Source organism: Oculina patagonica, chromosome 2 (assembly GCF_052425735.1).
Source record: "Oculina patagonica isolate OP01 chromosome 2, crgOcupat, whole genome shotgun sequence".
NCBI lineage: Eukaryota > Metazoa > Cnidaria > Anthozoa > Scleractinia > Oculinidae > Oculina > Oculina patagonica.
Genome location: NC_135759.1, coordinates 7,799,979 through 7,827,977, shown reverse-complemented (window position 1 = coordinate 7,827,977; position 27,999 = coordinate 7,799,979). Strand labels below are relative to the sequence as shown.

The 27,999-nt window shown below is 37.5% G+C and overlaps 2 protein-coding genes across 10 annotated transcripts; one reads left to right on the top strand and one right to left on the bottom strand.

The window, feature by feature from the left end:
* The first annotated feature begins 80 nt into the window (after positions 1 to 80).
* On the top strand, positions 81 to 5,666 carry LOC144642906 (metal transporter CNNM4-like). 4 transcript variants are annotated; one of them, XR_013568812.1, is made up of 4 exons: positions 81 to 1,558; positions 3,204 to 3,338; positions 4,164 to 5,586; positions 5,632 to 5,666. XR_013568812.1 is itself a non-coding variant. In XM_078502010.1 (3 exons), exons 1-3 carry the CDS (start codon positions 82 to 84, stop codon positions 4,694 to 4,696), a joined length of 2,145 nt encoding a protein of 714 aa, XP_078358136.1. In that variant the 5' UTR covers position 81; the 3' UTR covers positions 4,697 to 5,661. The 4 variants fall into 4 exon arrangements, 1 of the variants encoding a protein (XP_078358136.1); XR_013568811.1 differs by having other exon boundaries at positions 4,164 to 5,001; positions 5,487 to 5,661; XR_013568813.1 differs by having other exon boundaries at positions 4,164 to 5,013; positions 5,507 to 5,661.
* Positions 5,667 to 9,908: 4,242 nt separating this feature from the next.
* LOC144642939 (D(1)-like dopamine receptor) lies at positions 9,909 to 27,707 on the bottom strand. 6 transcript variants are annotated; one of them, XM_078502058.1, is made up of 5 exons: positions 27,598 to 27,707; positions 24,618 to 24,714; positions 21,106 to 21,198; positions 14,451 to 14,694; positions 9,909 to 12,299 (listed from the first exon to the last, which is right to left on the bottom strand). In XM_078502058.1, exons 4-5 carry the CDS (start codon positions 14,680 to 14,682, stop codon positions 11,467 to 11,469), a joined length of 1,065 nt encoding a protein of 354 aa, XP_078358184.1. In that variant the 5' UTR covers positions 14,683 to 14,694; positions 21,106 to 21,198; positions 24,618 to 24,714; positions 27,598 to 27,707; the 3' UTR covers positions 9,909 to 11,466. The 6 variants fall into 6 exon arrangements, with proteins under 6 accessions (XP_078358184.1, XP_078358183.1, XP_078358180.1 ...); XM_078502057.1 differs by lacking the exons at positions 21,106 to 21,198; positions 24,618 to 24,714; positions 27,598 to 27,707 and adding an exon at positions 16,609 to 16,779; XM_078502054.1 differs by lacking the exons at positions 21,106 to 21,198; positions 24,618 to 24,714; positions 27,598 to 27,707 and adding an exon at positions 15,291 to 15,746.
* Positions 27,708 to 27,999: the final 292 nt, after the last annotated feature.

Below are 27,999 nucleotides of genomic sequence, written 5' to 3'. Positions count from 1 at the left end.
TACTTCAAATCCATATTTGGTATCTTCCGGTGACATCGTGACATCTATCACGAGACGAGTCCACGAGATCGTCACTCTCGAATGGCAGCCATCTTTGCCGCAAGGTGTAATGTTTATGTCTCAACGTTTTGTCTTTTTGCAGCTTTTACTTTCATTGGTTTTGTAAAATGTGAAGCACAACTAACAGGAATAAGTCCAGTTGGTAATTCAGCTGGCAAATCATCCATCGAGGATGGTATTGTCTCGATAACTGCTGACAATTCAGTGGCGCTGCGATTCTACGGAGTTGGCCTTTCGCGGGATACTCGTATTGCTTTTACGACGACCGCGGGAAAATTTAAGGCCAAATGTGAAGCTGATCGAACAAAGCCTGTAAAATTTAAAGAGAATGGCTTGCAGGAATTCAAAGGAGAAGCAGAAGTTAATTTGCCCGCTACAAGTGATGGACAACCGTATTTTGTCTGTTTGCAGTCCGGCAATGGAAGCGAATGGTTGCATCAGGGTGCAGACGACACACTACTCCAGATTAAAACCACCAGTAAAAGTGGTTTGCCCCTTTGGCTACAGATAGTATTCATTTGTATTCTCATGGCTCTATCAGGCTTGTTTTCAGGGCTAAATCTGGGGCTTATGGCTCTAGATCCAACAGAGCTGAAAATTGTTATGAACTGCGGCAACCCCAGTGAGCAGCAATACGCGAAAAGCATCGATCCACTTCGCAGACACGGCAATTATCTGTTGTGTACGCTTCTTCTGGGCAATGTTTTGGTGAATACGTCGTTTACAGTGCTTTTAGACGGCATAATCGGCGACGGGATCGCGGCGGTTCTTGGCTCCACCGCTGGTATTGTGATATTTGGAGAGATAATTCCCCAGAGTATTTGTTCCAGACATGGTTTGGCCGTGGGTGCCCGTACCATCTGGATCACGAGGTTTTTCATGCTGGTAACGTTCCCGATTTCATTCCCAATAAGCAGGATCTTGGATTGGATATTAGGTAACGAGATCGGCACAGTGTACAATAGGAGACAGCTACAAGAAATGTTGAAAGTCACTGCTGAGTTCAATGATTTGGAAGGCGATGAAATGAACATAATATCAGGGGTGTTGAACTACAAAAGCAAAACTGTTGAAGAGGTCATGACCAAGCTAGAGGATTGCTACCTCCTTGACGTGTCATCCATCCTTGATTTTAGAACTATTGCGCATATTATGCAATCTGGGCATAGTCGCATTCCGGTATACGATGGTGAGCGGCATAACATAGTGGGTCTGCTACTGGTAAAGGACTTGGCTTTTATTGATACTGACGACTGCACCCCTTTACGCACAGTTATTAAGTTTTACAATCATCAAGTTCAGCGCGTTTTTCATGACGTCCATCTCGATGAAATGCTTGAGGAGTTTAAAAAGGGACATTCGCATTTAGCAATGGTCCAGCGTGTCAACAGTGAGGGCGATTTAGATCCCTATTATGAAGCTATTGGTATAGTCACTTTAGAGGACATCTTGGAAGAAATAATTCAGTCTGAAATTGTTGACGAAACAGACATCTATTGTAAGTATAGAATGTTAAATCATAAATTTATTTTCAAAAAATCTTTTGAAAATATTACAAAAGATTGCATGAGATACAAAATGTCCTTGGGCATGATAAAAATAAGATAATGTGGAAAACCACATAACCATGGTTTAAATTATGAAGGAACTTGCAAATCGTAGCTTTCAGGTAATTTTTCTGAAGATCTTCCTTGGTAAAATTACTGTAAAACTTGTGTAGATCTATGGTGAATGTAAAAACAAAATAGAATAAGAATAAATTGGCATTTATATTGTTAGTGTTTAAAACATATGGGCAAATTTCAGCTTTCAAAAACATGTAATATTACAGTATTGTTGTAGAGTACACAACAATATTGCTATACAAATAACTACATGTTCTCTTTTTTGTTTGAAATAGGGTGTTTTTGTTTGCTCTACATTTCATTTCATTTTCATCTTTTTGTTAATTGTATTGTCTATCAAGTGGCTTACAACTTGGTGATTTCTTTATTATGTAGTGATTATGGTTTGAAGTTCATTATTATTTATAATGTCTTGAATTGATTTGGCACATATTCAAACCTCAAAGCCAGTACAATTTGACTAAACAGTTTATTCCAATATAAGTAATTGAATTGCTTTAATTTGTTGTTTGTGATTTATTCTGACGTTACAAAAAATGTACATTGTATATTTTCATGGAAATCGGTCTTGCCAGGTTCGAGATTTCTGAGCAATATCGACACTTATCATATTGGAACCCAAACTGGCAGGAGTGCACATATCATTTTCTCATGAAAATCGTACTTCAAAGAAAGGTGTTAGTGCTCTAATGGATATTTCTTTAAAATATTCTGATCAGTAAATACCTTTAAAGCAGGTATTTTTGAACTAACATATTATCCAGAAAAAAATTTAAATTCTGCAATAATTTTGTTATCTACATACATGTACCCAGACCATAGTCCTCAAATTCTCCATTTTATTTAGTATTGCGGTATATGGATTCAAGTAGATAAATGTTGTTCTAGGTCTCAATAGCTGTGACAGTTTTAACCTCAGAACAAATATTTAAATATTTCTTTCATTCTTTGTAATGTAAGTAAATCAAAACAAAATCAGATTGGCTTAATAAACCTTTTTCAAAGATGTGTATATGTACTACCAATGGCAATACTACATGATTCATGTAGTGGGCCATTATTTTCAGTTATTACATAATTCAAATCAGGGATTAGGAAGGAAAACAGGCAAATGAGCCCATGGCCCCTGTCATTGGAAAGTTATGGGCCATTAGTTTTTTGGGTATTGAAAACATCTAAAGATTCATGGCATTGTCTTGGCTGTGTAGTTCTTAACACAAGGTTTTAATTTTTAATGTTTTTCTTTGTTTTATATCATTGCCCTTTCTGAGAATTTAAAGGTCAGAAATACAGCATGGGATTTTTAGGGGGTTAATTTTTGGTCCAGGGATTTTTGGGGGCATTGTTGGAAGCCCTAGGGATTTTTTGGGTCTGATTTTTACCCCCATTCGATCATCCCCATCACTTGAAATACCGAGTACCCCCCTGGGGTTGTCTTTAATAACCATGTTAAATAATTTCAGGTAGTATGATTCTTCAATTTGCATTATCTAACTTGAATTTTGTTCTGATTAACAGTGGATAACAAGTCAGGACAAGTCATACCTGGGCGCAAGGGACTAATGAAAGACCTGGTGTTATTTTCTGAAGAGCAAGACAAGCCAAAACTATCCCCTCAGTTGCAGTTGGCAATATTGCAGTATCTTGCCACAGGTAAAAAGCTTAATTAGCATTTTCTTTAATTATGAAAATTAATTTGTAAAAAAAACATATTCATTTACAGTGTATCACTGATTGGCTTTGGGAGGTTGGGAAGCAAAATCGTTAGTGCATTGAGACTCTGAACTAACTAGCCTGGGTTTAGGTCTGATTGGGATCATTGTGTTGTATTCTTGGACAGGACACTTTGCTATCAAAGAATAAATGAATTGATTGGAACCTTTGTTTATGTTGTGTGGCTAACAATGGGGACGGCGGAGCTCGGGTGCTGCCTCCCCCCCCCTTCCCAATATTTCAAAAAAAGACTTTCTAAGAGAAGAGACTCTTCACCCCCCCCCCCCCCATACACACACACACACACACACACACACTTCAAGTGAATAGTCAGCCACCCCAATTGGAAAAATGTTCCGCTGTCCCTGAAGAAAAGTCACCCAGTCTATCCTCTTTTCATGTACGTACCAGTACTTGTGTTTTTTTTCCATATCTGGTGATGGTGAACAGATTGAAATGACTGGGCATGTGCAATGTAAAACACATTCTGATCCAGCATTACTGAGCTGATTGGGTGAAAGCAGTTTCATAGCTGCTCATTTATGGACTATCATTGGCATGAATGGCACGTGTAGAAGCGTACAGCTCTACAGAAATTTCTTCGCCTTTTTGGGCCTTATAAAACGTGTGGCGATGATTTTTTTTTCATTCTTTTCAAAGGAGAAGTTTTACGATGTGGAAAAAATTAAGAAATTTAGAAAAAAGATATAAGTCTAAGTTGCATAACTTACTCTTTCTGATGTTAGTTGTTATTTTTCTAAACAGCTGTTGACGCATTCAACGAGGATGTTATCTCTCTCAATGTACTCAAGCGATTGATCGACCAACCTCATGTTGTGCAAGAGATCAAAATTCAAGATGAAGATGATGTCAAGCACAAATACCTGTACAAGAAGGGTGTTGCGGGAGAATTCTTTACACTCATCATTCAAGGCAAGGTGGAAGTTACCATCGGGCAAGAAGAGCTTGCCTTTGAAGAAGGGCCCTTTACTTTCTTTGGCGCAAAAGCACTGGTGTCATCACTGGGTATGAGTAACCCTAACGTGCGAGCCATGGGTCCCTACATCCCCGACTACTCTGTGCGCGTGGTAACTGACCTCATGTACCTGAAAATACCCAAGGGAATTTACAAGCAGGCAGTGCGAGCCACTTTAATGGAACGGCAGCAAGGAATAGATGGAATTGACGGAATGATTCCTGGAATGGGACCAACGAACTTTCCAACCTTTGCTCGAGTGAATCACGCCAATGGGCCAGGAAATCCGACTGATAATGTTTATCTGGAAACAACTTGTTAGAAAATTAATGATTTTTTTAAAAAAATGAGAATGATACTCGGCATAATATTTAGTGTGAGTTTATATGAAATGATTTTTTTTATCATTCACTATAAGTACAAATTCATTTTATCTGAGTCAGTACTGGAATAAAATTTGTAGTTGAGACATGTCAACTAATTTTTGAGCATTAGGTTTGTCTTATAAACCTATAAAGTTGTTACAATACATTTAACTTGCAGCAAAACAAGTTATTTTGCTGTCACAGTCTACATTACCACTAATCACTAATGTTTAAGTTAGAGAACAAAATTAATATTAATACAGTAAAAACCCGCGTATAAGAACCTAACATTTAAGAACCTGTTAGGCTAAAATTTCATTATTAAGCACCCTTCACATAAGAACCATTTTAGGCTAAAATTCTAAAACAGGTTCTTATTTTCAAAAAAGAAAAAAATAATCTTCTCAAAAATATATTTATAATACAGTCTGTACACATTATAGTTACAGCAGTTATCATGTTATGTTGTTTTGTATACAAGATTTATTGGGAATTATAGTGAAGGTTACAGTATAGGTTTGAAATAGTATAGTATTTTGCTTACCGAAGCCTCCAAGAATACTGTTATTGGACATTAAAGACCAGATCATTTAAAAATTCTACTTTATTTCTTGAACAAAAGTTAAGAACCTAATTAAGAACCTAGTTAGCCTAATTTTACACTAAATACCATTTATATAAGAACCTGTTTAGGCTAACTTGAAAAAACCTAGGTTCTTATATGCGGGTTTTTACTGTAGCATTCAGATATGAGTGTACAGTTTCAGAATGCGTGAATTTTCCAAATCCTTGAAAAAATTAAGGCCAATAATTATTATACAGTTGATACTTTCTTAGTTATAAGATGGTTAATTTTCCACACAAATTCATTTCAGATGCAATTTAAGTGAAGTTAAGCTTCAAATATTGAAGTGGAACATTTTTTTTTAACTCGGAAATCCGGTTTTGGTGGGGCCTCCTCCTTCCTCCTCTCCTTCCTGTCCTCTTTGGGGCGGCCTCTCGCGCGCGCCTCGTAGGTTCGGGGTGGTTCATTTGCGGTCCGCTCGCATTTGTGCGGTGTCTTCGCTTTCTCCTCTCGCTCGCTTTCGCCGTCGGCTCTTTGGGGGTCCGGTCGCGACCGCTGCGCGTTGGTTTCTGGGGGGGGGTCCTTTCTGCGCGTCTTCTGCACTTCTGGGTTTGGTCGCGGGTGTGGGTCTGCTCGGGGGCGGCGGTCTGATTTTTTCGGGGGGTCTCGGCGGTTTGGGTTCTTTCAAAATTCTGGTCCGCGGTCATCTGCACGCGATTTAGTAGTTGAAACTATTTTTTCTGTGAATATTTTGCCACTTCAAGGAGGGAGATCCGTGGGAATCTCTTCCGCCTGCTCTCGTTGAGCAGCTAGATGACAATGAAACTAAGTGAAGTGATCTGAATTGTGGAAGTTTAACATTTGTTTTGCAAATCTTATTTGTCAGTTTGTTGTTTTCGATTCTTGTTTCATAATAATTTTCTGGTTAGTGGCTCATAGCCACTTTGAATAGTTATTTGTTCAAGTTGTGTTGCAGTTGGGGAAATAGTTTGGTTTAATTTTGAAGTTTGAATCGTTCACCACAGTTTTATATTTTGACCCCCTTTTCAATCTATTGGCAGTCTGAAGTGGAATAAAATATGTGAATATCAGCTACAACTTGACCAGTTTTAATATTTAATAGAAAAATGAAAATAGAATTAGGAAAAAGTTTAAGGAAATATCCTGCAATGTTATAAAGAAGGAAAGGGCTGAATTAACATTAAGAATATTCCTGGATAGTTTGTGATCCCAAATCTTGTTAATTCACTTTCAATTTCTCAATTATATTATAATAAAGTGACTTCAAATTAAAAGTTTGGTTAAGGGTGTGTTTGAATCTTTGTGTTACTCAGGGTTGCCACAGGTCAGGAAATGGTCGGGGAAAAATAGGATTCTTCAGAAAAGTCAGGAAATTTTATTTTGGATCAGGGAAAATTGACAATTTAAAGAAAAGTCAGGGAAATTGGAATATATAACACCGCTAACTTCATACAATTGATGCTGAAGAAACTTCTCAGGTCAATGTGATCTAAGCGATATGTTTTCTTCTTGGAAGTGAAGGCTGAAGGCCGCTACTATATCTGACATTTTTTGTATATATTTGGTCAGGGTCGAGTCAGGGAAATTTCATTTTTATCAGGGAAAAGACAGCAGGGTTCGTACAGGCCATGGAAAACCTGGAAAGTCGTGGAATTTTACAGCTTCATTTTCCAGGCCTGGAAAGTCATGGAATTTAGGTTTGGGTCATGGAAAGTCATGGATTGTACAAAATAAATAGGTTATTTTTTGTGAAGAAAAGGGTAAAAACATACCCGATTTAAAGATAATTTTTGAAAATTTCCAAGAAAAATGGTCAAATTTAGGTTATGGAAAATTCTGAAAAGTCATGGAAAGGTCATGGAATTTCAAAAGCTCAAAACTACGAACCCTGGAAGTTTGAAAACAGATGTCTTGCAACCATGTTACGGTGTAAATGGTAAACACCGTTCACACTTTGGCTAGTGGGTGGCAGATCAGTCCACAGGAATAAATTATGTTAAAGATTGCAGTTCATCGTTCACTGGGCTCATCCACAGTGTAAAAACCTGTGAAACTCACAAGTGACATAGAACAAAGAACAACCAAGACAACAGGAAAAACAATACCTCCAAAACAGAAAAGTTTCGCAAGCTTTTACACCAAGGTAAACCCCGCTGCTGGGTTTCCCTCTCGGTGCAATTATATAACCACAAAATCAGTGTTTACGTTTTAATGATTAGCACAGACTCCGGATCGAGCGGTCCGGGTTCGAGCCCTGGCCGGGGCATTGCGTTGTGTTCTTAGGCAAGACAGTTTACTCTTAATGTGCCTCTCTCCACCCACGTGTATAAATGGGTACCGGCGAATTTACTGCTGGGGGTAACCCTGCGATGGACTAGCATCTCATCCAGGAGGGGGGGGGGGGGGGTAGAAATACACCTAGCCGCTTAATGCTACAGAAACCGGGAATGCTCCGGCAAGTATGGGCCACTAAGCTCGAAAGCAGACACCCCTTTTTTACTGTTAATCCTGTAGTTGCTTTGAATTCATTCAATTTTAATATCTGACAGAAGGGACCTTGTGGACTTGTACTAGCGAAAACTCGAGAGTTTTCCACGCGGGCATTTTTCTCACAATTGTTCGACGAAGTTCCTTTAGTCGCCACTTACGAACAAAGAGTCTGGAAAAGAGTTTTGAAAATGGGCCGTTTCATACGTGAAAACATTTGGGCGATTTCTGTTGAATTGGAGCTGACTAGACGCTATTTAAATATTAGACAATTAGGTTGGGGAATTGCACTTCCCGAAATATACCGAAAAGTAAGGACGCAGGTCGAAGGAGGAAAATCATGATGTCTGATAATCCTTCGCTCACATTTATGTTTTTGAAATACAAAATAGCGTGGGTGTTAACAGACTTTACGCAGCATGACGCTAACATGAATAAAAAGTTTTGAACACCGATTTCCACTGAGTAGGAATTTAAATGTGAATATACCCCGGGAATACAGTAGCAAACTCATGAAGACTCTAGATACACGAGTCTGCTTCTGAGTAGCGACTTATCGAGTTCTGTCTATGTTTAACGTCGTTAGTGAAAACTTGAAAAATGAGTACTTCTGCGATAACAGTGTCAAAAAAGCCGGCGTTTTGACAGTGCTGCCTTCATCGAAATTAAAAAGGCTTGCGGGGCTCATAGCGTTTTGGCATTCACATCTCTTTGGCCTTGACGTACTGAACTTCAAATTGAAGGACAACCTCGACATAACAGTTTTCTTATCATCGTTCACTTAGCAGAGTACTGTATTGAAATGGTTGTCACTGCAATGGTTACTCCAAAATCAAGCGTTTATGCGTACAATATAATAACCACACCAAGTTTAAGTAAAACGCTCGCCTTCAGTTAGGCAGAGAATATAGTGTTTCTTGCGTTAAGCACTAAGCTACAGTATTAAAGATGTTAACCGATGTACCTTAATCTATAAACGGATTAATGGCACCACGCCGGAATATATAAATGATTTTCTCATCAGAAACTCTGATACCCACAAAAGATCAACTCGTTTCTGTAATCTTAACTTAAGTTGCCCTCGATATAAGAGGAATACTGAAAGCGGCAAGACGTTTAGTGTAAGGACAATCAAAGAATGGAACTCACTTAGCGCGGACTTAAAACGGAGCCCAAGTGTTAATTTTTTTAAGCGTTCTCTTTTTAAACAAATTTTAAATAATCAAATCCATACGCAATCTTATCATTCATGTAATTTAAATTCTTAATTGTCTTAATGTATTTAATGTTGTACATAGTTTTATCTCAATCTATTTTTAAAGTTTTTAACATTGTTATATTTCCGTTATTGTTATATTTTTGTGAAGGCCACAAGTTTATCAGTTTGATTACTGTCAGGTGTCACCCTCGTTAAATAAAGTCCTACTTACTTACTTACTTACTTACTTACTTACTTACTTACTTACTTACTTACTTACTTACTTACTTACTTACTTACTTACTTACTTACTTACTTACTTACTTACTCCCCCTCGATAATGCTAACCGTTTGGCGGGGGTTCGACTTGATTTGTGCTATTATAGATTTTTTTATACCCGCTTTCAGTGTTACGTGCATAGCGGCTTTCCATATCGTCATCAAATCTTTCGACGTGCTAAACAAACAAGACGGATCGAAATCTGCCAATCACAGCCCACTGGCATGACTGTTATGATCGGCTTATCTCAAACAGCACGTTGAAAGACGATGTCGAAAGATGGATGTAGAAGATAGCCATACATGTAACACTGAAAACGAGTGTAAAACCTTTGTTACAAAAAACCAAGCGTCTGATCAAACTTAAGAGTATCCATAACAGATAATAAGACCGGTCTTACAAATCTACCTCTCTGCACATATTGCGTGCCTATGATTCTGGATTTTGTTTTTTCTGAAAACCCATGGCGAGCAAAGCCATTAAAGTTCATTAAACTAAGCAAAGAAAGATGGAAAATTTTAAGCTCGGTAGTGAAAAACGTGTGCAACATTATTAAGAATACAGCAAAAATGGAGACGAAGACAAGACGCAACAGGAATATATGCCGGCATGGCAAAGTGTATTTTTTTTTATTTATTCACGATCCATTGACGTATTTGTAAATTATTTAATATACATTCAAATGAGAGTCGTGAATGGCGTTAATAAATTAAGCACGTTGTGTGCGTACAGCGGATTTTAACGACGACTTTACACTGTGTGTAACGAATGCCTCACTAGCAATTATTTTGCTTCTTTTCCTATAAAAGTCATTATAAAATAGCTTCCAAAGCAAAAGATCGATGTGTTTTTTGTAGTTTTTTATTTTTTTTTAAAAAAGCGACGTTTGGAGCAAGTCAACTTTCGATAATCTTGTGAACACTTAAACTGAATGTTTGTATTTGTGTAAAGTTATGGTTTCTTTGTTATATCAGTGTTAAACGAACGAACGATGGAAAGCACGAAAGCACGAAAGTTGCTTTTTGCAACGTAAATATATTACCTTTCAATAAAAAAACGTAAAAAATAAAGTTCTAACTCACCAGTTACTAATGTAGAAAAAGTTAAAGTCTCGCCCCACTCCCGTGGTGTACTTTTTGACTCGGCCAAAAGCTCGTTCTCGAGCGACTGATATAAACATTTATATTAGAAAACAACAGATTTTGAACAGGTTTTAATTGTAGAACCGAACTCGTGCAGTTGATAAATTGTATTCCCTGGATAGAAATTTGCCTTATAAAATTCGAAGCACACGGCATATTTTTAACATTTGAGGCGTGAATTTTAAATTTAAAAAGCTACAAAGACAACGCAGTTATACACCTCTGAAAGGTAGATCTCTAGTTACTTCCAGCGTTTTATGATGGGTGCAGACTGTCGACTTTTACGTGGCGCATAGCGGCCATAAAAAAGTAGCCTCTGTTAATGTTTAACCTTAATTTCGGAACACTTTCTGTAAAAAAAAAAACACTAGAATTTACTATAGGTGCTATCGGAATAATTAGTACGCAACGTGCACAAGGCTTTGATCGATTGATCTCCTAGAGAAATCATCAGTTTCAGCAAGACATCGTCTTTTTGTACTTTACAAGCAAAGTCCCCCTGGATCTTCCTTTATTACTAGGGCTACGTTTACACGGGACCCGACTGGATCCGCTCCGAACCGAACCGGATCGGCTTTTGTTTACACGGAACCGTTTGGAACCGATCTGGACCGGTTCCAAACGGTTCCATGTAAACACCTGCTACTTCACTGGTTGTCAGTTTGAAACCGGTCCGGAACGGGTCCAAACGAGACCCAAAACTGGACTAGCAAAGCAGCAGGTCCAGTTTTAGACCCGATCCGGATCAGTTCCAGAACGGCGTCCCGTGTAAACAGAAGGCCTATTTTGGGACCGGATCCATTTGGATCTATTTGAAACCGGTCCCGTGTAAACATAGCTTAGGACGATCAAAGTAGACTCTGCTCGCAGGCCAGTGCACACCACATTGCATTTCAGGTAGAAAAAAGTCGACCTTTACTCTCAGCTTGGCATTCAGATTTAAGCTACTCCATACTTGTTTAATTAAAGATGTAGTTCTCCACTCCTCCTCGCTAAAACATTTTATTCCCAAGCGAATGACGTGAAGTAATTGATCAAGCTCTTGTTTCGTTGCAAACGGACCCCTCAACAGTCACCTGACCGTTTGTTTCGTGCGCGAGAGCGTAGCTGTTTGCTCGTGTGATTCGCACGGGATTCTCATTATTGTCATCAACGACAGTACAATAACTTTGCTTGACAACTGAAGGGCAGTTCTCAATCCCTACTGGAGAAGCTCTTGAATTAGGTTGAGATAAACTGTTGAGTTCCTTCCCTCCGCAATCCCCGCATGATATTAAAATTTTCGCGAATGCGTGACGAAAATCGCGATTTCGATGAGTGTATATGACAGGGTTTACCATAGAACCACTGTAGTGCATCCATTTCGTGAAAGGCACGACAATACTATAGTTCACTTCACACGTCCTGCAGTACGTCGTCACGAGTAACATAACAAAGAACGGTAACCAAGCAACGACAAACGCTGCAATAACCACCGCTAGAGTCACCGCGATGCGGATTTCCCGCGCGAGGGATCGCGAGCGTCTCGCGCGTTCCCTCGTTTGCGCGATTTTGTAGATTAAAGAGTACGCTATGAGAATTATAAACAATGGCAGGAAAAAGCTGGCAGTGCTGACGAACGGCGGATACCATTTAAGGTAAGATCCACTAACTTGATTGACGCACGCAACAATAAGAGCATAAGTCCATGCGGCAGCTATTGTAAGGGAAATTGTTGTTCGTGATAAGTTCCGGTGGATTGCAGGCTCCGTGACTGATATACAGCGTTCAAGGCTGATCATAACAAGATTTATGATGGACGCTGTTCCACAGAGGATGTCATATGTGATGTACACTTTGTACGCGACTGTATTTACACCAGGATTAACTGCAGTCAGAGAAAGAAAAAAGAACATCATATTCATTAACATGGTATATTTCGTGTTTTTGATTTAGTCTCATAGTTTCAATGCAAACGATCGCAATTTTTTTTCTTTTAGAGCGATTTTAGGATGAGTGCCGTAAAACCAAATCAAAGTAGCCAATCACAAAGGACACAGACAATCCAGTGAACAATCAAAACTCGAAGCAAATACATGTAGCTATAATTGTATTCAAATTGTTTTATGTCATTGTAAGAGCGTTATGTTCAGGTTGAAACAGATTAACCGAGGTTGGAAACAAGTTAACATCTGTAACCTAAAATCCAATTTGACCTACAACATTGACAGAAATCTCCAGCCTGAGAGAAAGAGGCTCTCTCAGGCTGATACCGGCTTATCCGATCCGGATACGTAGAGTTGGTCCCGGTACTTTAACTAATCTGACTTATACCTGTCCTTATTACACCACTAAGATAGTCATGCCCAGAGCGCCAATAACTAAATTAACCAATCAGATGGCTCCATTGCTGGTCCAATATTTTCGAAATATTTTGCAAGTATTTCACCGGGTATTGTCCCAAATGATCCCGCACAAACCCGCGCAACGTTTCTTTGACTTCCAAAAGTAAAAAAAATAAACTTGACTCGCATGGAAAACCCTCTCGTACTTTTCACTGGTTTGTAACGTTAGAGAGCTCTTTTCGGACAGGGACACCTAGTGGGTCCTTGGTCATTCTATCCTTTCAGCTTCCCCACTTATAAAATTGAAAGTCTAAAGGCGCGGGCGCTCTCCATTTGTCAGAACTGCTCCGCCGGTCCGGTCGTTTTGGATGTGAAATGGGCCTTTTGCACGAGACTTTCTAGCTGTTGATAAAGGCATTTTGTTGGCAATTTGTTGAATAATAAAACAATTAACTTGCTCAAGAAGTTCTTTTCTTTTAAAAAGTCCTTGACAAAAACAACCACGAAACGCTTGCATGTATCCGCGTGTACCCCGCGCGCGTCGCGCGAGAAAGGAGAATAAAATGCGTTTCGTCCCCAGCCCCTCTCCACGCACTGATTGTCAATACTCTTCTCCAGACTTCTCGCGTTCGAACTTACGCAAAAAGAAAAGAAGTAATTTAAACCTGTCTTTATATTTGAACATCTTTCAAAAAGTTAACAATCGGTTTGTTTACATTTGACACGTTTTGTCATGATAGCTTTGACGCGCAGAAACAATAAAACAATTTGTTTTCTTTTCTTGAAAAGACGCCCACACAGAAAGTGACCCAAGGTTAGCTTCGCGTCGCCTTTTGTGATGAATTTCAATATTTGTTTGTGTCAGACCTTCTATTTTGGAAATCGCGATTATTTCAGAACACTCAGTAAACAAATTAAATATTCTTGACTTGAAGTGCGGCTTTGTGCTTTGCAAGTAGCTCTGCGCGATATATTTCAGACAAAATCATTTTTTAAAGAAAAAAAGGTTGATCCGTTAATTTTTTTTTTTTCATACGTAAAAAAGAACCTTTTTGAGAAAATGCGACATGCTATGTTTTGCGTGTGTAACATTTACCGCCTACCTTGTTTTTGTTTTTGTCGATATTCAACGCGGAGTTCAATTTCACCAGCGGAGTAATTCTGGTTTTAAAGTATTCAAACCATGGGTGCTATTTTACGATCTATAATTCATGTTCAAAAATTAACCCTTGTTTCAGCCAATCTGGGCAAAATTATGCTAAGAAAAATATTGTTGTCTCTGAGTACAGTCAGTTATAATAATTGGATGATCTTAAAATGTATGTTGCGTTGTTTTTATTTTACCAACGTGCTTTTAAATAAGGAAATCCCTCGACGAGAACGGAAATGAGAAAGCCGGGTTTTAACAAGAGATAAGAGGAAAATTCCTTAAATTTTCAGAATTTTATAAAGCGAATTAATAAATTTTTTCGACCAAATTGCCTGGCTAAATTATTACGACCGCGAGTATGGTTTAATCACGGACATTAATTAAAAATTGCGCATTTCCTAAGCTCAGAAAGGCAAATTACGTAGTCACGCACATTTCTTGCTTATTGCAAACGCTGCTACCGGCGCTGCCTGTACGTATCTTATTTAAATTAAACCTCCCATCACCTTAAGGTGAATACTATAACTAATATATTTTGTCTTACCTAATCTAAAATAGATCCAGTAGGGAACGGAGAAGACTCCAACCATTATATCAGCTACCGCGAGCGAAACCAAATAGTAGTTTGTTTTCGTCCGTAGCTTCCTATTCTTGTAAATAGCAGTGCAAACAAGAGTATTTCCTGCCAATATGACGATGCTTAAAACCCCAAAGAACAAGGACTCGGCGACCAGTGCCGCGCTATTAGTTTCAAGAAGTGTATTATTCTGTGGCATTGTGGCTTTTCTCTGGAACATAAACAAACAGTCGAAGGCGTTAGGACAACCTTATCACGAACCTGAAGCACACGAGGAGATATTGGTGTGAATATGTGCTTGCCCTTACAAATTAACAACCTTTTTTTTTTACCTTATAACACATCTAGCATGTCGACATCCCTTTGTAGATTACGGCGGGACAATTTTCAGATAAACGCAGCTCCGAACATTGAGTGGTTTGAACGAATTCAGCTTCAGTATGGATTTTTAAAACAACACTTGTCCAGTGATCGATAAACAACTCGTGTTGTTTACCAGACTCATGTCTGTCAGAAATTGATCTTATAATAATTAACCCCAGCCCTTTAAAGTGCCTCCGGTCACGAGAATGTTTGGCGATCTTTGGCCACTATTTTTAAATACGAGTTTCCAATTAATCCTTACAAGAGTAAGAAAACTGCACCTTTTTTCAATTTTAAACCTCAATGAAATCATGACCCCTTTAAATTATACGATTCGTTGGTTCGATCCGTCAGTTGACCGCATTCACCCGTACTTCACCCAAAATCGAAGAAATCTTGGTACAAAACTAAAGCGTTGTTAGATTATTGACCTGCGAAAGTTACCTGACATAAATCAGGTTTCTCTTGAACTTTGCTCACAGGTGGTCGACTGAATTTGCGAAGATTGCAGTACACCTTAGCTGATCCTGTTCTTGAAAATCCATTATCCATAATTCCATAATCCGAAAACTCGTGAAGTTCCAACGGAACCCATTCAATGGCAATGATAGTTTAAACAGGTTTCTTTCGCATGGCCAATCGTAACCTTGTATACAAAGGTTGATTGGCAGAACAGGTCTTTGGGAAGCCAGTCAACCGTGTTGCCTTCATAACAATATTCATGTCAACATACACGCTCTCGACTGAAACAAAAGCAATATTTTTACTTCCCGCTGTTGGCTCAAAAACACGAGGTAGTTTTGCTCGAGATCTTTCGCGACATCACGCAGAGAGTTTTATTACTCCGTTCACGTTCGAAGCTTTTATAACTGACTAAAAAAAAAAAAAAACTGCATTTTAAAACTTAAACAGTCTAAGACAAAATGATGAATTATCTAAAATATTACAAAAGACATTTTTAATGTTTTTTTTTGCATAACAAGAATTAAAAAAGGCGCCAGATTTGGCTAAAATTACAGCAGATGTTTTGTTTCAGAAAAACAAGTAGATTAGTGACTCAACTGGCGACCGGTTTGTTTACCTTTCGTTTTACGCATGGAAAAAAATACGAAAAATATTTTTGGCAATCGTTCGAGTGTCAAAAAAGCGACATTACCGTATTCATAAAAATCCAGAGTACATTGCTAAAGAAATCGGTCACAAATTTATTACAATATCGGCAATTTTTTCTGACATCACTAGCTTATCAACACTTGGAAAAATCTGGAAAAGCTTATTAGCTTTGTATGACTGCGATCAGATACACAATTTCAGAAAATCGTGACCCCTAACGGAAATCATACAGTTCCACTTAATAGCTGCATTGAAGGAACTGGAGATAATTTTTATTGTTTTCAGTTCGTAACGTAGGCTACTCATATAAACTTTAATACGCTTATGAGAAACGTTTTTTTCCGATAAATAGAAAGTATCAAAACTACCACTGAAGGGATTATTAATAAAATAGGATAAAATTATGACGAACAAGGTCTACGTAAATTAGCTGATTTTGAAGGTTGTGATGATGAAAGTATTAAACCGGTTTACGGTAAGACCACACACATAAACAATAAAGGCGCTTTTCCGAAAATTCACACACAAGTCTGAGGTGAAATCCGCATGCGACACGATTGAGAGAAACTCGACACTGTTATTCTCGCATTTCTCTCTCCGCGCGCGCGCTTTTGGAATCTCGCATAGTCGCGTGTATAAGTAACTTTACCAAACAGTTTCCGGCTTGTTCCACGATTTTCTTCACAAGACAAACTGAGACTTCCACATGAAGGGAACTCACTCCGTAGTATCGCCTTGAGTGCTTAATACACCAATACTCTGTCACTGCATGGACCGATTTGTTAAAGGTACGCAATCACATCGATTTACATTTCGTGGGTGATAGTGTGTTTGCAGTGACGTAGGCAGTGTCATTTGTTTGCTTTAAAACCAAAACCAAATATTACAAGACAGGTGCCACAGAACAACTAAACAAATTAAAATTTGGAAGTCTGGCAGCGCTGTTTACAACTCAGTATCTTTTCATTTTCGTTGTCTCCGTTCGGCCGGGATTTGCATGCGATTTTTACTCGTCTCGTTATACAATTCTTTCCTTGCCTCACGGAAATTATAGATATTTTTAGGGTACTAAAGGAGAAGGGGTCGTATAAATCCCATTTCCTAGCTCAAATTGTGCCCAAATCCTATATTTCCCAGCCTATTGTTTTCCCAAATTTTTCCAAATTCCATTCCAAGTTCCACTGTTTTATGATTGTGATTCCCAGTCCCTGTTTCCCAAATCCCATTTTTCTTGTGAAAATTTGCCCAAATCCCAGTTCCCTTTTTACCCCTTCAGGCGCCATCCATTTTATTTTTTCTGGTTTGTTATTGTTTGGGAGCTGCTAGGTCCTTTCTGCTAACACCTTGCATCCTCGATCGTTAAAAGCAGCACTGAAGTTTATCAAGTTTGGGAACGCGAAACACTTTCCAGATTTTCTTATCTCCTTGCCTTTCGCCACGGCAAATGAATGACCGATGACCGATAAACGCCACTTTTTTCTGTATTTGCGCTTGAAGTCATTTCTGAACACAAGTTAGCTGATGTCGAGATGCTTGATATTTGATGTACTGTTTTTCGTGATCCAGATTATTTTCTGGTGAGCTCTTTATGTTTCACCTCCACATTTGGGAATACACCTCCTTAATGATAATGATAATGCATTTATATAGCGCATTTTTCATATGTATATGTTCAAATGCGCTTAACACATACTGTAATTTACTACACAATTGCAAAGGCCAGACCATAACACCGGGAGCTTCGTGCCCTACTCTTTGCGAATAGTGTGTGGGTTCTTTAACGTCCCCTGTTATAAGACTGAAGGTACAGGAGACGGGACTTACGGTTTATCGTCCTTTTCCGAGAAGACTAGAATGTCTAACCATTTGCAGATGAAATTACAAAGGCAGCACATTCTCCTCAGTTATTATAAGACCCTGAGTGTTGGTCCGGTCTGGGGTTCGAACCCACGACCTCCCGCACATCAGTCCGGCGCTCTACCAACTGAGTTAACCAGGCGGCGGCGGCACCTCCTTCTCGAGATCCAGCATTGACTCTTCCTAAAGAGACTGTGTCACGGATTTTAGCTAAACTTAGGCATTGGAAATGACCATGAAATTCGTTTAAATATATGAAATAACCCCTTACAAGGAATATTTAAATAACGCACCAAGTGCAAAAGAGGTGCGGATGGCCAAAAGTGTCGAAGATTGAAACGGATTGCGATATGGGTTTTTGAAATATGGTCCAGCGGAACAGATTCCAAATTTAATCTTGTCTGCTTGTAACTTTAAATTATAACGCCCAGGAGACACATTTTGCTGCAAGAAAGCTATAGTTTTGTTACCGTATTTTCTCGATTAAACGCCGGGCCCCGAATAAACGCCGGGTCTCCAAGGTAAAGTGGTAAGTGAGCCTTTCAGGCATTTATTTGAGGTGTAATATGCTTTAGTCATGATGGCAAGATACATTCATTTCACAAATAATAATTTAAAACCCTTATTTAATTAACATTTTGCTCAAATAAACTGCACCATTCAAATAAACGCCGGATCCACGGTGCCAAGTTTGAAATAAACGCCGGGGGCGTTTAATTAAGAAAATACGGTATTTAGAATCATAGAATTATTAAATTTTGCAAACATTTAGTTTCATAACGAATATTTGACAAAATTTAATAACATAAATTAACTTAGCCGTGACACAGTCCCTTAAAAATTTTCCTTGACGCATTGAGAAGCACGTTCAACAATAAAATTTCAAACACTGAATATACTCTTTTCTTTCTATAAGAGTATTGTGTTTATCGACCCAGGTTGAGTATTTTTATTTTCTGCCGATTTTAGGCTGAAAATATTCTTGTGAATATTCTTAGATTAGAGCGTATGGGGTATCATTACAAGTTATTAGCATCAAACATACAGCTAGTGTTTTTTGGGCTAGTTTTGTCATTTAAGGATAATTGTAATAAGGACATAAAGATGGACAGCGCAGAGTAAACAAAAACTGTTTTCTGTTCACTTGGCTGAAAATCTTTCCTTCGTTATGTCTGACCGATATAATTTTATTTACTTTTTAACAAAAATGGCTAGCAAATGCATACAGTTGCTTAATTGTTTCCGTGGGTTTGCCGATTGGAGAATGAGTTTATATTTATTAAAACAACCATATGCATTCTAATGAGATGTCATTGAACAACTCTTTCAACCACGTTCCCAGGGTCTCCATCTCTCTCCCTGCCCCCAAGAGCGAGAGACCCTGGGAACGAGGTTGCAACTCTTTCGGTCCAACTCAGAAAATATTATTGATATGTTTTTTTGCAAGTTTAAAGACCTCGCCTTCGGTTTGGTCTACAAGGTTCGCAATCAGAAAAAAAAAGAAAAATATTTTCCCAGCTATAAAGACCACACAATAACATTCATTTAGAGCTTGAAAAAATAAAACAACAGCGAAAAACACTTAAAGTAATTGAATTTTTGCAAAAAAATAAATATTACATCCGTCATGACAATGTAAGCACAATTTAACCGATATTCATTAACATTTAAATTATCCGATTTAGCTTTACAAGAAATTTAGTGCATTCTATTTCAAAAACCTCCATAGCAGTGAAAAACATTTTTGCACTGAAGCCATTTGAAGTCCATTTATTTAATGCCTTGAATATAAACGACTTTGGGCCCTTTCGCAGAGACTTTTTAAAATGAAAGGAAAAATTAATTTGATAAATGGAACCACTGTGCTTATATATCTGATTGCTTATTTACTTCAACCTTCAACCTTCTATTTAGTTTGAAGCTATAAGGCAAGAGGGATTTAGAAAAATCGTCGAAACGCAGAAATTAATCTTCCTGAGATGTTTGTTTTGTTATAAAATATAATACTTTCAAACACAACCAAGTCAAATGGCTTTCAAAGAAAATGTTAAAGTAAAACGAAACTCTAAAACATGCCGTATTTTCATTGCATAATATATTTCGTAAATTTTAAACCAACAAAGAGCAATTTACTTTTTTTTAACTTTTATGGGGTTCAAACGAGCTAGAAATGGGGCTATAAGAAGTTGTTGTACATTTTCCGAAATCGATGTGCGGGATTTTTTTTTTGATTTCTTCAGTGTTTTTAGTGAAACTAAAGGGAATGGCTTAGCTTTACCGGATACAAATTTTATTTTCTTCGCTGAATTATTGTTTTATGTCATACTTAGATTATGTTGAGCTTTAAGTTGATGAACAAATTTAAACGCTTTTAACTAAAGAAAAAGATGCGTTTACAGGTCTTTTCGCACAGCACAAACTTGAAAGGTTATGGACATAGTACAATTAACGAATTTTTTTACCGCTGAAAGTCTCAACTCGAATACTTTTGCATTATAATGAATTGCTTTTAAATTGCTTTTAAATTGTGGGCAGCGGATATTATTTTTCTTGAAACATTATTCAAAGCTGTTGTGTTAGGTGTTTTTACTTTATAAACAGTCAAATCTATGTTACTTTTCTAAGGAATTTATCGCTAAAAATGCGCAAGGCATTTTGGAAAACAAAAAACTGTTTAAGTCAATTTTGAATATATTTGATATTTTAAGTTTGTGCTTTTCCAGAAAATAAACTCTAGCTTATTCAGTTTTTTTTATAGAATATTGTCAGCAATTCAGAAAATATTTTTCTTGTGTAAAAGAAAAATAATAAGATTAATCAAAAACAGGTTGAAAAACAAGCTTTGACGCGAAAATATTCGTTTCAAGCGAGTTGATGATAAAATTAAAATAATTTATTCATTGCCGAAAATTGGGAGTGTATTTATCTTGTACAATAATAATGAGATTATGGCGGCTCAAATGAACAATATTAAATTCAGACGTTAAACGTTTATATTTCTATTTTCAGTTTACCCTGCATAAAAGCACATTGATATATAGTTTTTTTTGACAAACACCGAGTCTTTGAAGTCTTATTAATTTTGACAGAACGTAGTATTTTCGACGCTAAAAAAAAAAAATTCGTGGACATGAAATTTTGTGCGAGGATTAAAATAGCATATATCGAGAACATGTTTAACGACAGGCTTTGCGAGTAAGCATTTTAGCTGAAGGGAATATTAAATAACGAAGGAATTAGATTTTCATAGTCTAGACTTTAAACTGAATCACACAACGGCTAAACTTACCACCTAGAGTTAGAAGTCTTTGTTGAATGAACTTCTTCTAAGGTTCCCTGAGAGGAATATAGTTCGCAGTCAATCGTCGTTAAAAACACACACCTAAAACAATAACAAAAAGAGTTTTCGAGACAGGTGTGATTAATTTGTCTCGTAAACATGATAAAAAACCAATGCGTGGCAAGAACATAAAGTGTTTACAAGAGAGTGGGTCACAAAGAAAAATTAATGCATTATATTTTTCATCTGCCAAAGATGCATAACTCATTAACACTCCTACTAAAAATTTGCTGACTAGTTTTTTTTTTCTACTGTTAAACGAGAAACGTTTTTTCTTCTGTCAGCGTTTAGCAACGATAAGTTAATTTCACCTTGAATTAATATCTATCGTTGCAATAGAAAATGTCGATATGATGTAAATGTTTTTCCCCTCGAATATGTCAAATTAAAGTTCATAAAAATCCTCTTAGCGTTGTTTGGCTTTTTATCGAAGCGTACAAACTGCTAATCCCAGATAACACATTTGAATATAAGCCCATTTTTTAATCCACAAAAGTTCGAAATGAGTATTTTGTTTTGCGTCAAGACTTAAGCACGGAAACTACGTATTTAAATAAAAGCCACAATTTCACTTCCTTTCGCAAAACAATTACAAAAAATCGATTGAATATTCCATTTTTTGTCATTAAAAAACTGGTAATGAAAAATTACTTAAAATGCTTTTTAAACAGTCGAGTTTGTTTTAGATATTTGCCAGTCGAATTCTTATTGTTTTAAAATGGCACTGTAGCCGCATTATTGTTTTTTTAAACAGCGATAGAAAACGTAATGTTTGTTTAATTTTTACTTGTAACAATAAAATGGACAGGCTTTTAGTGCAAGCCAGATCTCATATGTATTTTACCTTGAATTCAAAACTCATTCTGCGTCTATTTTTTTACCATTACTTAACGAATCATCTCGGCTTTTTCATTTAAACACACTATGACAATAAATATTTTCCTAAGCTGAAGGTAAGCGATTTAAGTGAAACATATTTTGGCAGTTTTTTCTGCGAAAACAACTGCAACTTACTTTTTCTCTTGCTAAATTTGACTTACGGTGACCGTCGTTTTGACTTGTGTGCCAGACTTTTGAAATTCTTGAACTAAACTAAACGACTGGATTGTTTAATAAAGTTGAGGTTTTTGAAAAAAATATGATGTCGACATGTAGGTAGGATTTGGTTTTTGCGGTGGAAATGTTTTGGTGTTTTTTTTTTCGATTGAAATATTAGATTTCAGCTTGCTAAATTTAAAAGTTACTGTGCGATTGTAATTTTGCCCGTTTTGTTTTGTTTTGAATGAATCCATTAGCTTAACTACGAGAATGTTTAATGATGTTGAAGTTTTTGGTTGTTTGATGTGTTTTTTTGTTGATGTTTTTTTCTTATTTTTAAGGAAATTCTTAAGCTAACTAAACTACTAGAATGTTTAATGATGTTAATGTTTTTGGAAGAACAAAGCCAAAGGTTTCTACATAAAGGCGGGACTAGCGACTGGTTTTGCGGTCTACCACTTTAGCTAGTCCATTTGTAAAGTCGATAAGGAGACATTGTTCGCGTTAAAATCTGCCATTTTGAAAATGGAACAAACGTGTCGCAAAATCACAGAGTTTTTATGGGAATTTCAGGGATTTCGATTACAAATAACTTTCAAAAAGTTGAATTTCTGCGATATTTACGAATCGTACACTTAAGTAATATTAAGTATAGTTTTACTGATGAAATTTGAAAAATGTGTCGTGAGTAGGAAACCTGTAATTGTTTTTTTTTCCATACATTTGTCTTCAAAACGGCGCCGTTGTCTGCGAGAAAATGGTTAGGTAAAATTTCCCCTTCTCCCTCCTTGCTAATAGAAGATTATCATCATGATCTGAATAAAAGTCCCTCTCCCATCAACGCAACAAGCATGTTAACAGACTCTACGTATTTACCCTGTTGTAAATAAGGCTGTCTTAAAGATGCTTGGCAACTTTTGGGCAACTTTTCATTTTTCAAGCAATTTTTTTTCTTTTCGAGCAATTTTTGAGCAACTTTTTGCAGTTTTGAGCAACGTTTTGCAATTTCAAGACCAAAGATTTTCCGAGTGTGGTTCGAAGGCCATACGAACGTTTTCAAGCATTTTTCGAACTTCTCCGAAGATATACGAAATTTGCCGAAGATTTCCGAGAAAGTTTAGAAGATGCTTCAACTTTTGGCTCATTCAGCATGAAAAACTCGTCAGCAAACATGACGTCATGATCGGTATCATCACGATTGTTTTTAGTGAAAGAAATCCTTGTAATTCAACACATTTTGGCCTTAAAATGTTATTTAGATATTTCTGTTGCAGTTAAATATATTGCATGAAAATGTTTAGAAATCTAACGTTCGAAGAGAAATTAGCATATATATCTGGAGATTTTTCTTCTTCACAAGCAACATTTTGGATCTTTTGGAGCAACTTTTTAAGGAATTTCGAGCAACGTTTTGGGAAATTTCGAGCATGTTTGGGACAGCCCTACCTACATCTGACCTTGTACTCCTATATCGAAGCAATACACTCCAGGCTCGGTGGACGAATCTTTATATTCTTATTACTTGTCCGTTTGTAAGGAGAAAAAAGACATTAATCTGTCTTGGGAATGACACAAGAGAAAGAAAACTCATCGAATGCAGTTACAATTACGGAGGTAAGTTGTCGTTGCAAACACAGTAAATTTAAGAATTCATGACGTTTTTGTGCAGATTGGTACGTAAAGGTTGATAAAATCGAGAGCATTCCGCTTATTCTCTAGAGAGAAAAACATCCCTATTAGTTAGCCTTCTTTTGATTTGTACTAGAAGACCTTTGGCCAGTTCGACTGTCCGAAAATATGACGGTTTTTCTCGCAGAGCAGAGACAACTGCTTCATTTCGGAATGAAATCCGTTTGTGAGTTAACTTTCCCAAATTACTTTCAAGGGCACCTGTAGCGGATGGTCACGGAGAAACTGATTCGGAAAGCCTAACTGTCTTAGATATTCGAATTAAAGTCTGATGAAACACTGGAGTTTCCAGTCTTTTACAAAATTTACCTCGCATCTTCGTTATTTGGGAAATAAATGGCTGTTGCTTCCGAAGAGATGCAAAAGTGTCGTTTTCGCGGTACGAAAAAAGACTGCTATGATTTTCGGAAAGGTAACGTTGTCTGTAACGTTAATTTGTGTAATAAGATCGTTAATTCCCTAAAATTCTATGCCACTTTAATCTTCAGGAGAGGATCCAAATAGCTCAAACTGTGATTTTACACAAATATCCTTTTAACGATGCCAGAAATCAAGAAAAAGACATTTCAAGCATGTTGCTTTAAATTTCCTCAAGCTAGTTTAACAGCGGCAAATAATTCTCCGACGTTCGGACCAGCCGAAATCATTAGCGGATATTTACGTTAAAGAAGGGTTTTCTTCGGTACATTCTTGATGAACGGTTAGCATAGTTATTTGTTAGTTAACACACTAACCTTTTTAAAGGCGAGGTGAAGATTTCGACTTTGCCAGATCGCGAAAGATTTTGACGACTAGTGTTTATCCAGTCTAGATGTTGTTTGCGTCTTGCCTCTGAAAACAAAAAGAAAAGAGAATAGCTATTATGACTCACATGCAAATTTAGGTATTTTGGTGGCGTGAAAACAATACAGAAGCGATCAGCATTGTTACAAATGTAATCGTCACTTCGACATATAAAAGGAATGGAATAAAAGAGCTTACTTACCTAATTCAAAACATGTTCTATTCGGCGTATATATTGCGAAATAGCGCCTTGCAAATAAATGAAATACAGATATTTTTTCGGCGCTATACTGTTGTACCTTTGATACTGCCTCCTCCACAGGCTTTTCCAAGGCCGCGCGGGTTTTGGAGAGAGGCAGGGATTTTGAGCGAGCGCGAAGCGCGAGTAGGGGGATTGGGAGCTAGCGCGAAGAGCGAGAGGTGGGTGATGGGAGCGGTGGGTAATTTATTCCCGTGTATCCCTTCGCCCTCGCTTTCCTCAATGATTAACTAACATTTTTCCCAACGATCGCGAGCGACTGGGGACGAGGCAGCCTTTGATAAGCCGAGTCGAACGTAATGCTAATAAGCTAAAGCTGTTGTTTTTGAAGTTTCGGCATCTCTTTTGGGTACAGCATTACTAGAGGAGGCGCGGTGGCTTAATGCTCAGTGCGCCGGACTCCGGTTCGAGCGGTCCTGGTTGGGGCCTTATGAGGTGCTGTGTTGTGTGTTGTGTTCTTAGGCATGAAACTACTCTCATAGTGTCTATCTCCACGCAGGTGTATAAATGGGTACTGCCCAATTTACTGCTGGGGGGGGGGGGGGGGGGGGGAGGGTAACCTTTTGATGGACTTGCAAACTTCAGTGAAAGTAGTTTTTTATAGCATTGGTTTGTGATTTCGGCAATTTTACTTGCGTGCTCTCCCAGGACAGTCTAATTAACAATTAGACGGCAAGCTCGAGGTTTCTACCGGCTGATAGTTGGGGAGGGGCGAAGCCCCGAGCCAACTATCAAAAGCCGGTAGAAACTAAGAGCGAGCCGTCTAATTGTGTTAGCATAACCCACTGACCGATCTATTAAACTCAGAATATCACTAGAATTGATTTATTGAAGGTTTTGATTGATAAAATTCAGCGAAGACTACGCGCGCGCTCCGAGAGTCTTCTACGGATCGATAGTAGGCACCTGTGTAGCCAATCGGATTGCGCGATTACCAATAGTAGGTCAGTGTGGTTATGCTAACGAAAATTAGTCCGCCCTTGCGTAGCTCATCAGATTGCAATTTTGCTTTACAGTCGGTCACTGGGCTATGCTTCTCGTCAGTGCTAGCGAAAACTAATGTCAGCATTTCTTCTTCGTACAAAATACTTCAGTCTCGAGTAATTCAGGAAATTTAATGAAAGCCAACACATTCTTTTTTGCTTTCATGTTTCTAGTCATGAGAAAAAAAGTCGTGGTAATTTTTGCTATTTAGTATAGTGATCATTAAGAATAGTAGTTAACGTGAAAACTGCAGCGATGTAATTTGTTTCTTGCGATTTCTTTCAAATTTTCAATACGATAATGAATTAAAATCAGACGCCTTCATTGTTACCTAGGGTGAAAATTAAGGTCAACGAATTGCGCCAACTGGGGGTAAAACATTGTATTCAAAGGACCAAAGAACCATAGCTTGAACTGTTAAAAAAAGAGAGAGCGAAAGGAAGCTGAATTTCCGTTGTTTTGTTTCAGAAATGAGGACTTGATTTCCTCTTGGCTTTAACCTGATTAAATTGAATGTGGTGTAGAAGTAAAATTAAAAAACCTCGCACGATTTCAAAGCGGAGTTGTTAATGCGCTCATGTTGTATATTACCACAAAGTGCGAAAGCAAAGCACCTTTTCACAAAGAGATAATGGTTTTGCTATTTACAGAATAAATGTTTAATGTACCGACACATGTTAAGTAGCCCTGAAACAAAAGGCTTGTCTAATGTATCCTTTTATTGGTTAAGAAAAAATTACTTGTTATGAAAATATCTGATATAGGATTAACACAGGACGCTGAAAAGTGAGAGTAGATGGAAAATAATTAGAATAATTGACGCTGTCCGATTTTGTGATGTCGAGAGCAAGGAAAACAACACTCCGGACATTGAAAAACAATCGCAACAACGTTCGAAATATGCCTTATTTAATCATGCAAATAAATTCGCTCTGTGCCAGTGAGAAATCATATATTTGCTAAATTAAATTGTGAAATTGTTATTTCGACTATTTTCACTGATTCAAAGAGATTCGCAGGCGGACGTTAAACAGAAATATATGTGTTATATCAATTCCAGTTTGTTTTGTGTTTATTTCGACCACTATAAAGCTTGTTTGACGTGTTAAAATCTTTGTCTAGTTGCCCCGAAGTCGTCATAACAAAAATAATTCGGTCGTACTACCATAGCTTAATTTACTATTACAATTAGCGATGAAAAATTGAAATGAAAGCATAGGGCAGTGGAAAAAGCGTTATTTAAGGCCCTGTAAGAGAAAAGCGAGAATGTTAATCGAAAACTTTATTGACCAGCGTTTTAAAAAAGTAGTCTGTTAAACGCAACATCTTTGACAGTGCTCAGCAGTTCACGTTTGGTCGCGCAAAAATATTTATTTTATCGCCACGGACACAAAGAAATAATAATTAAAAGACATATAAAAGGTGTGCGGAGCTTCTATTTGTTTTTCCTCTCGTCAGTTGTGAAATCAAAAGTCTAGCTTGCACTTATTTTATACCCTATGAAACTGACATTTTTAGGCTAATCTTCTTCTGTCTCACTGAGCTCATGATCACTAGCGACTTTAAAAAAACAGTTGCCAGACTCGCCGGACCAAAATGCAAATGACACACTTCTAGAAACGCTAAAGCAACTTCTCGCCGAAAGAGTTAAGAAAATGAATCCTTTCATATAAAGAAAATTTACAAACCTTTTTATCTTGATGTCAAGTTTAGACCAAAGCTGCGCCAGCGAAATAAAAAGGCTGCAGCGCCGTTCACTAAAGGTGTAGTTCTCAAATTTGCCGACGAAAGATACCTTTGATGATTACTTTGGGTCCCGTTAAAGGATTAATCGAATTTAATTACCTTCCAGGCGAATCCCCGTATGTCGTTAAGCTTCAATAATGGTACTTTTCACTGAAAAAAGAAATTTGAATTTCTAAATATCAATTCTTTGCTCGAGACGGCATGTTTGAAATCTGAAATCGAAAAGATGTTTGCCTTAAATTGCGCACGGATCTAAAAAAAAATCTGCACGCATTTTATTCTGAAAATATGAAATGAAACAAGATTATTCTTCATCTTATAACCGATCTTAAAGGCAAATAATC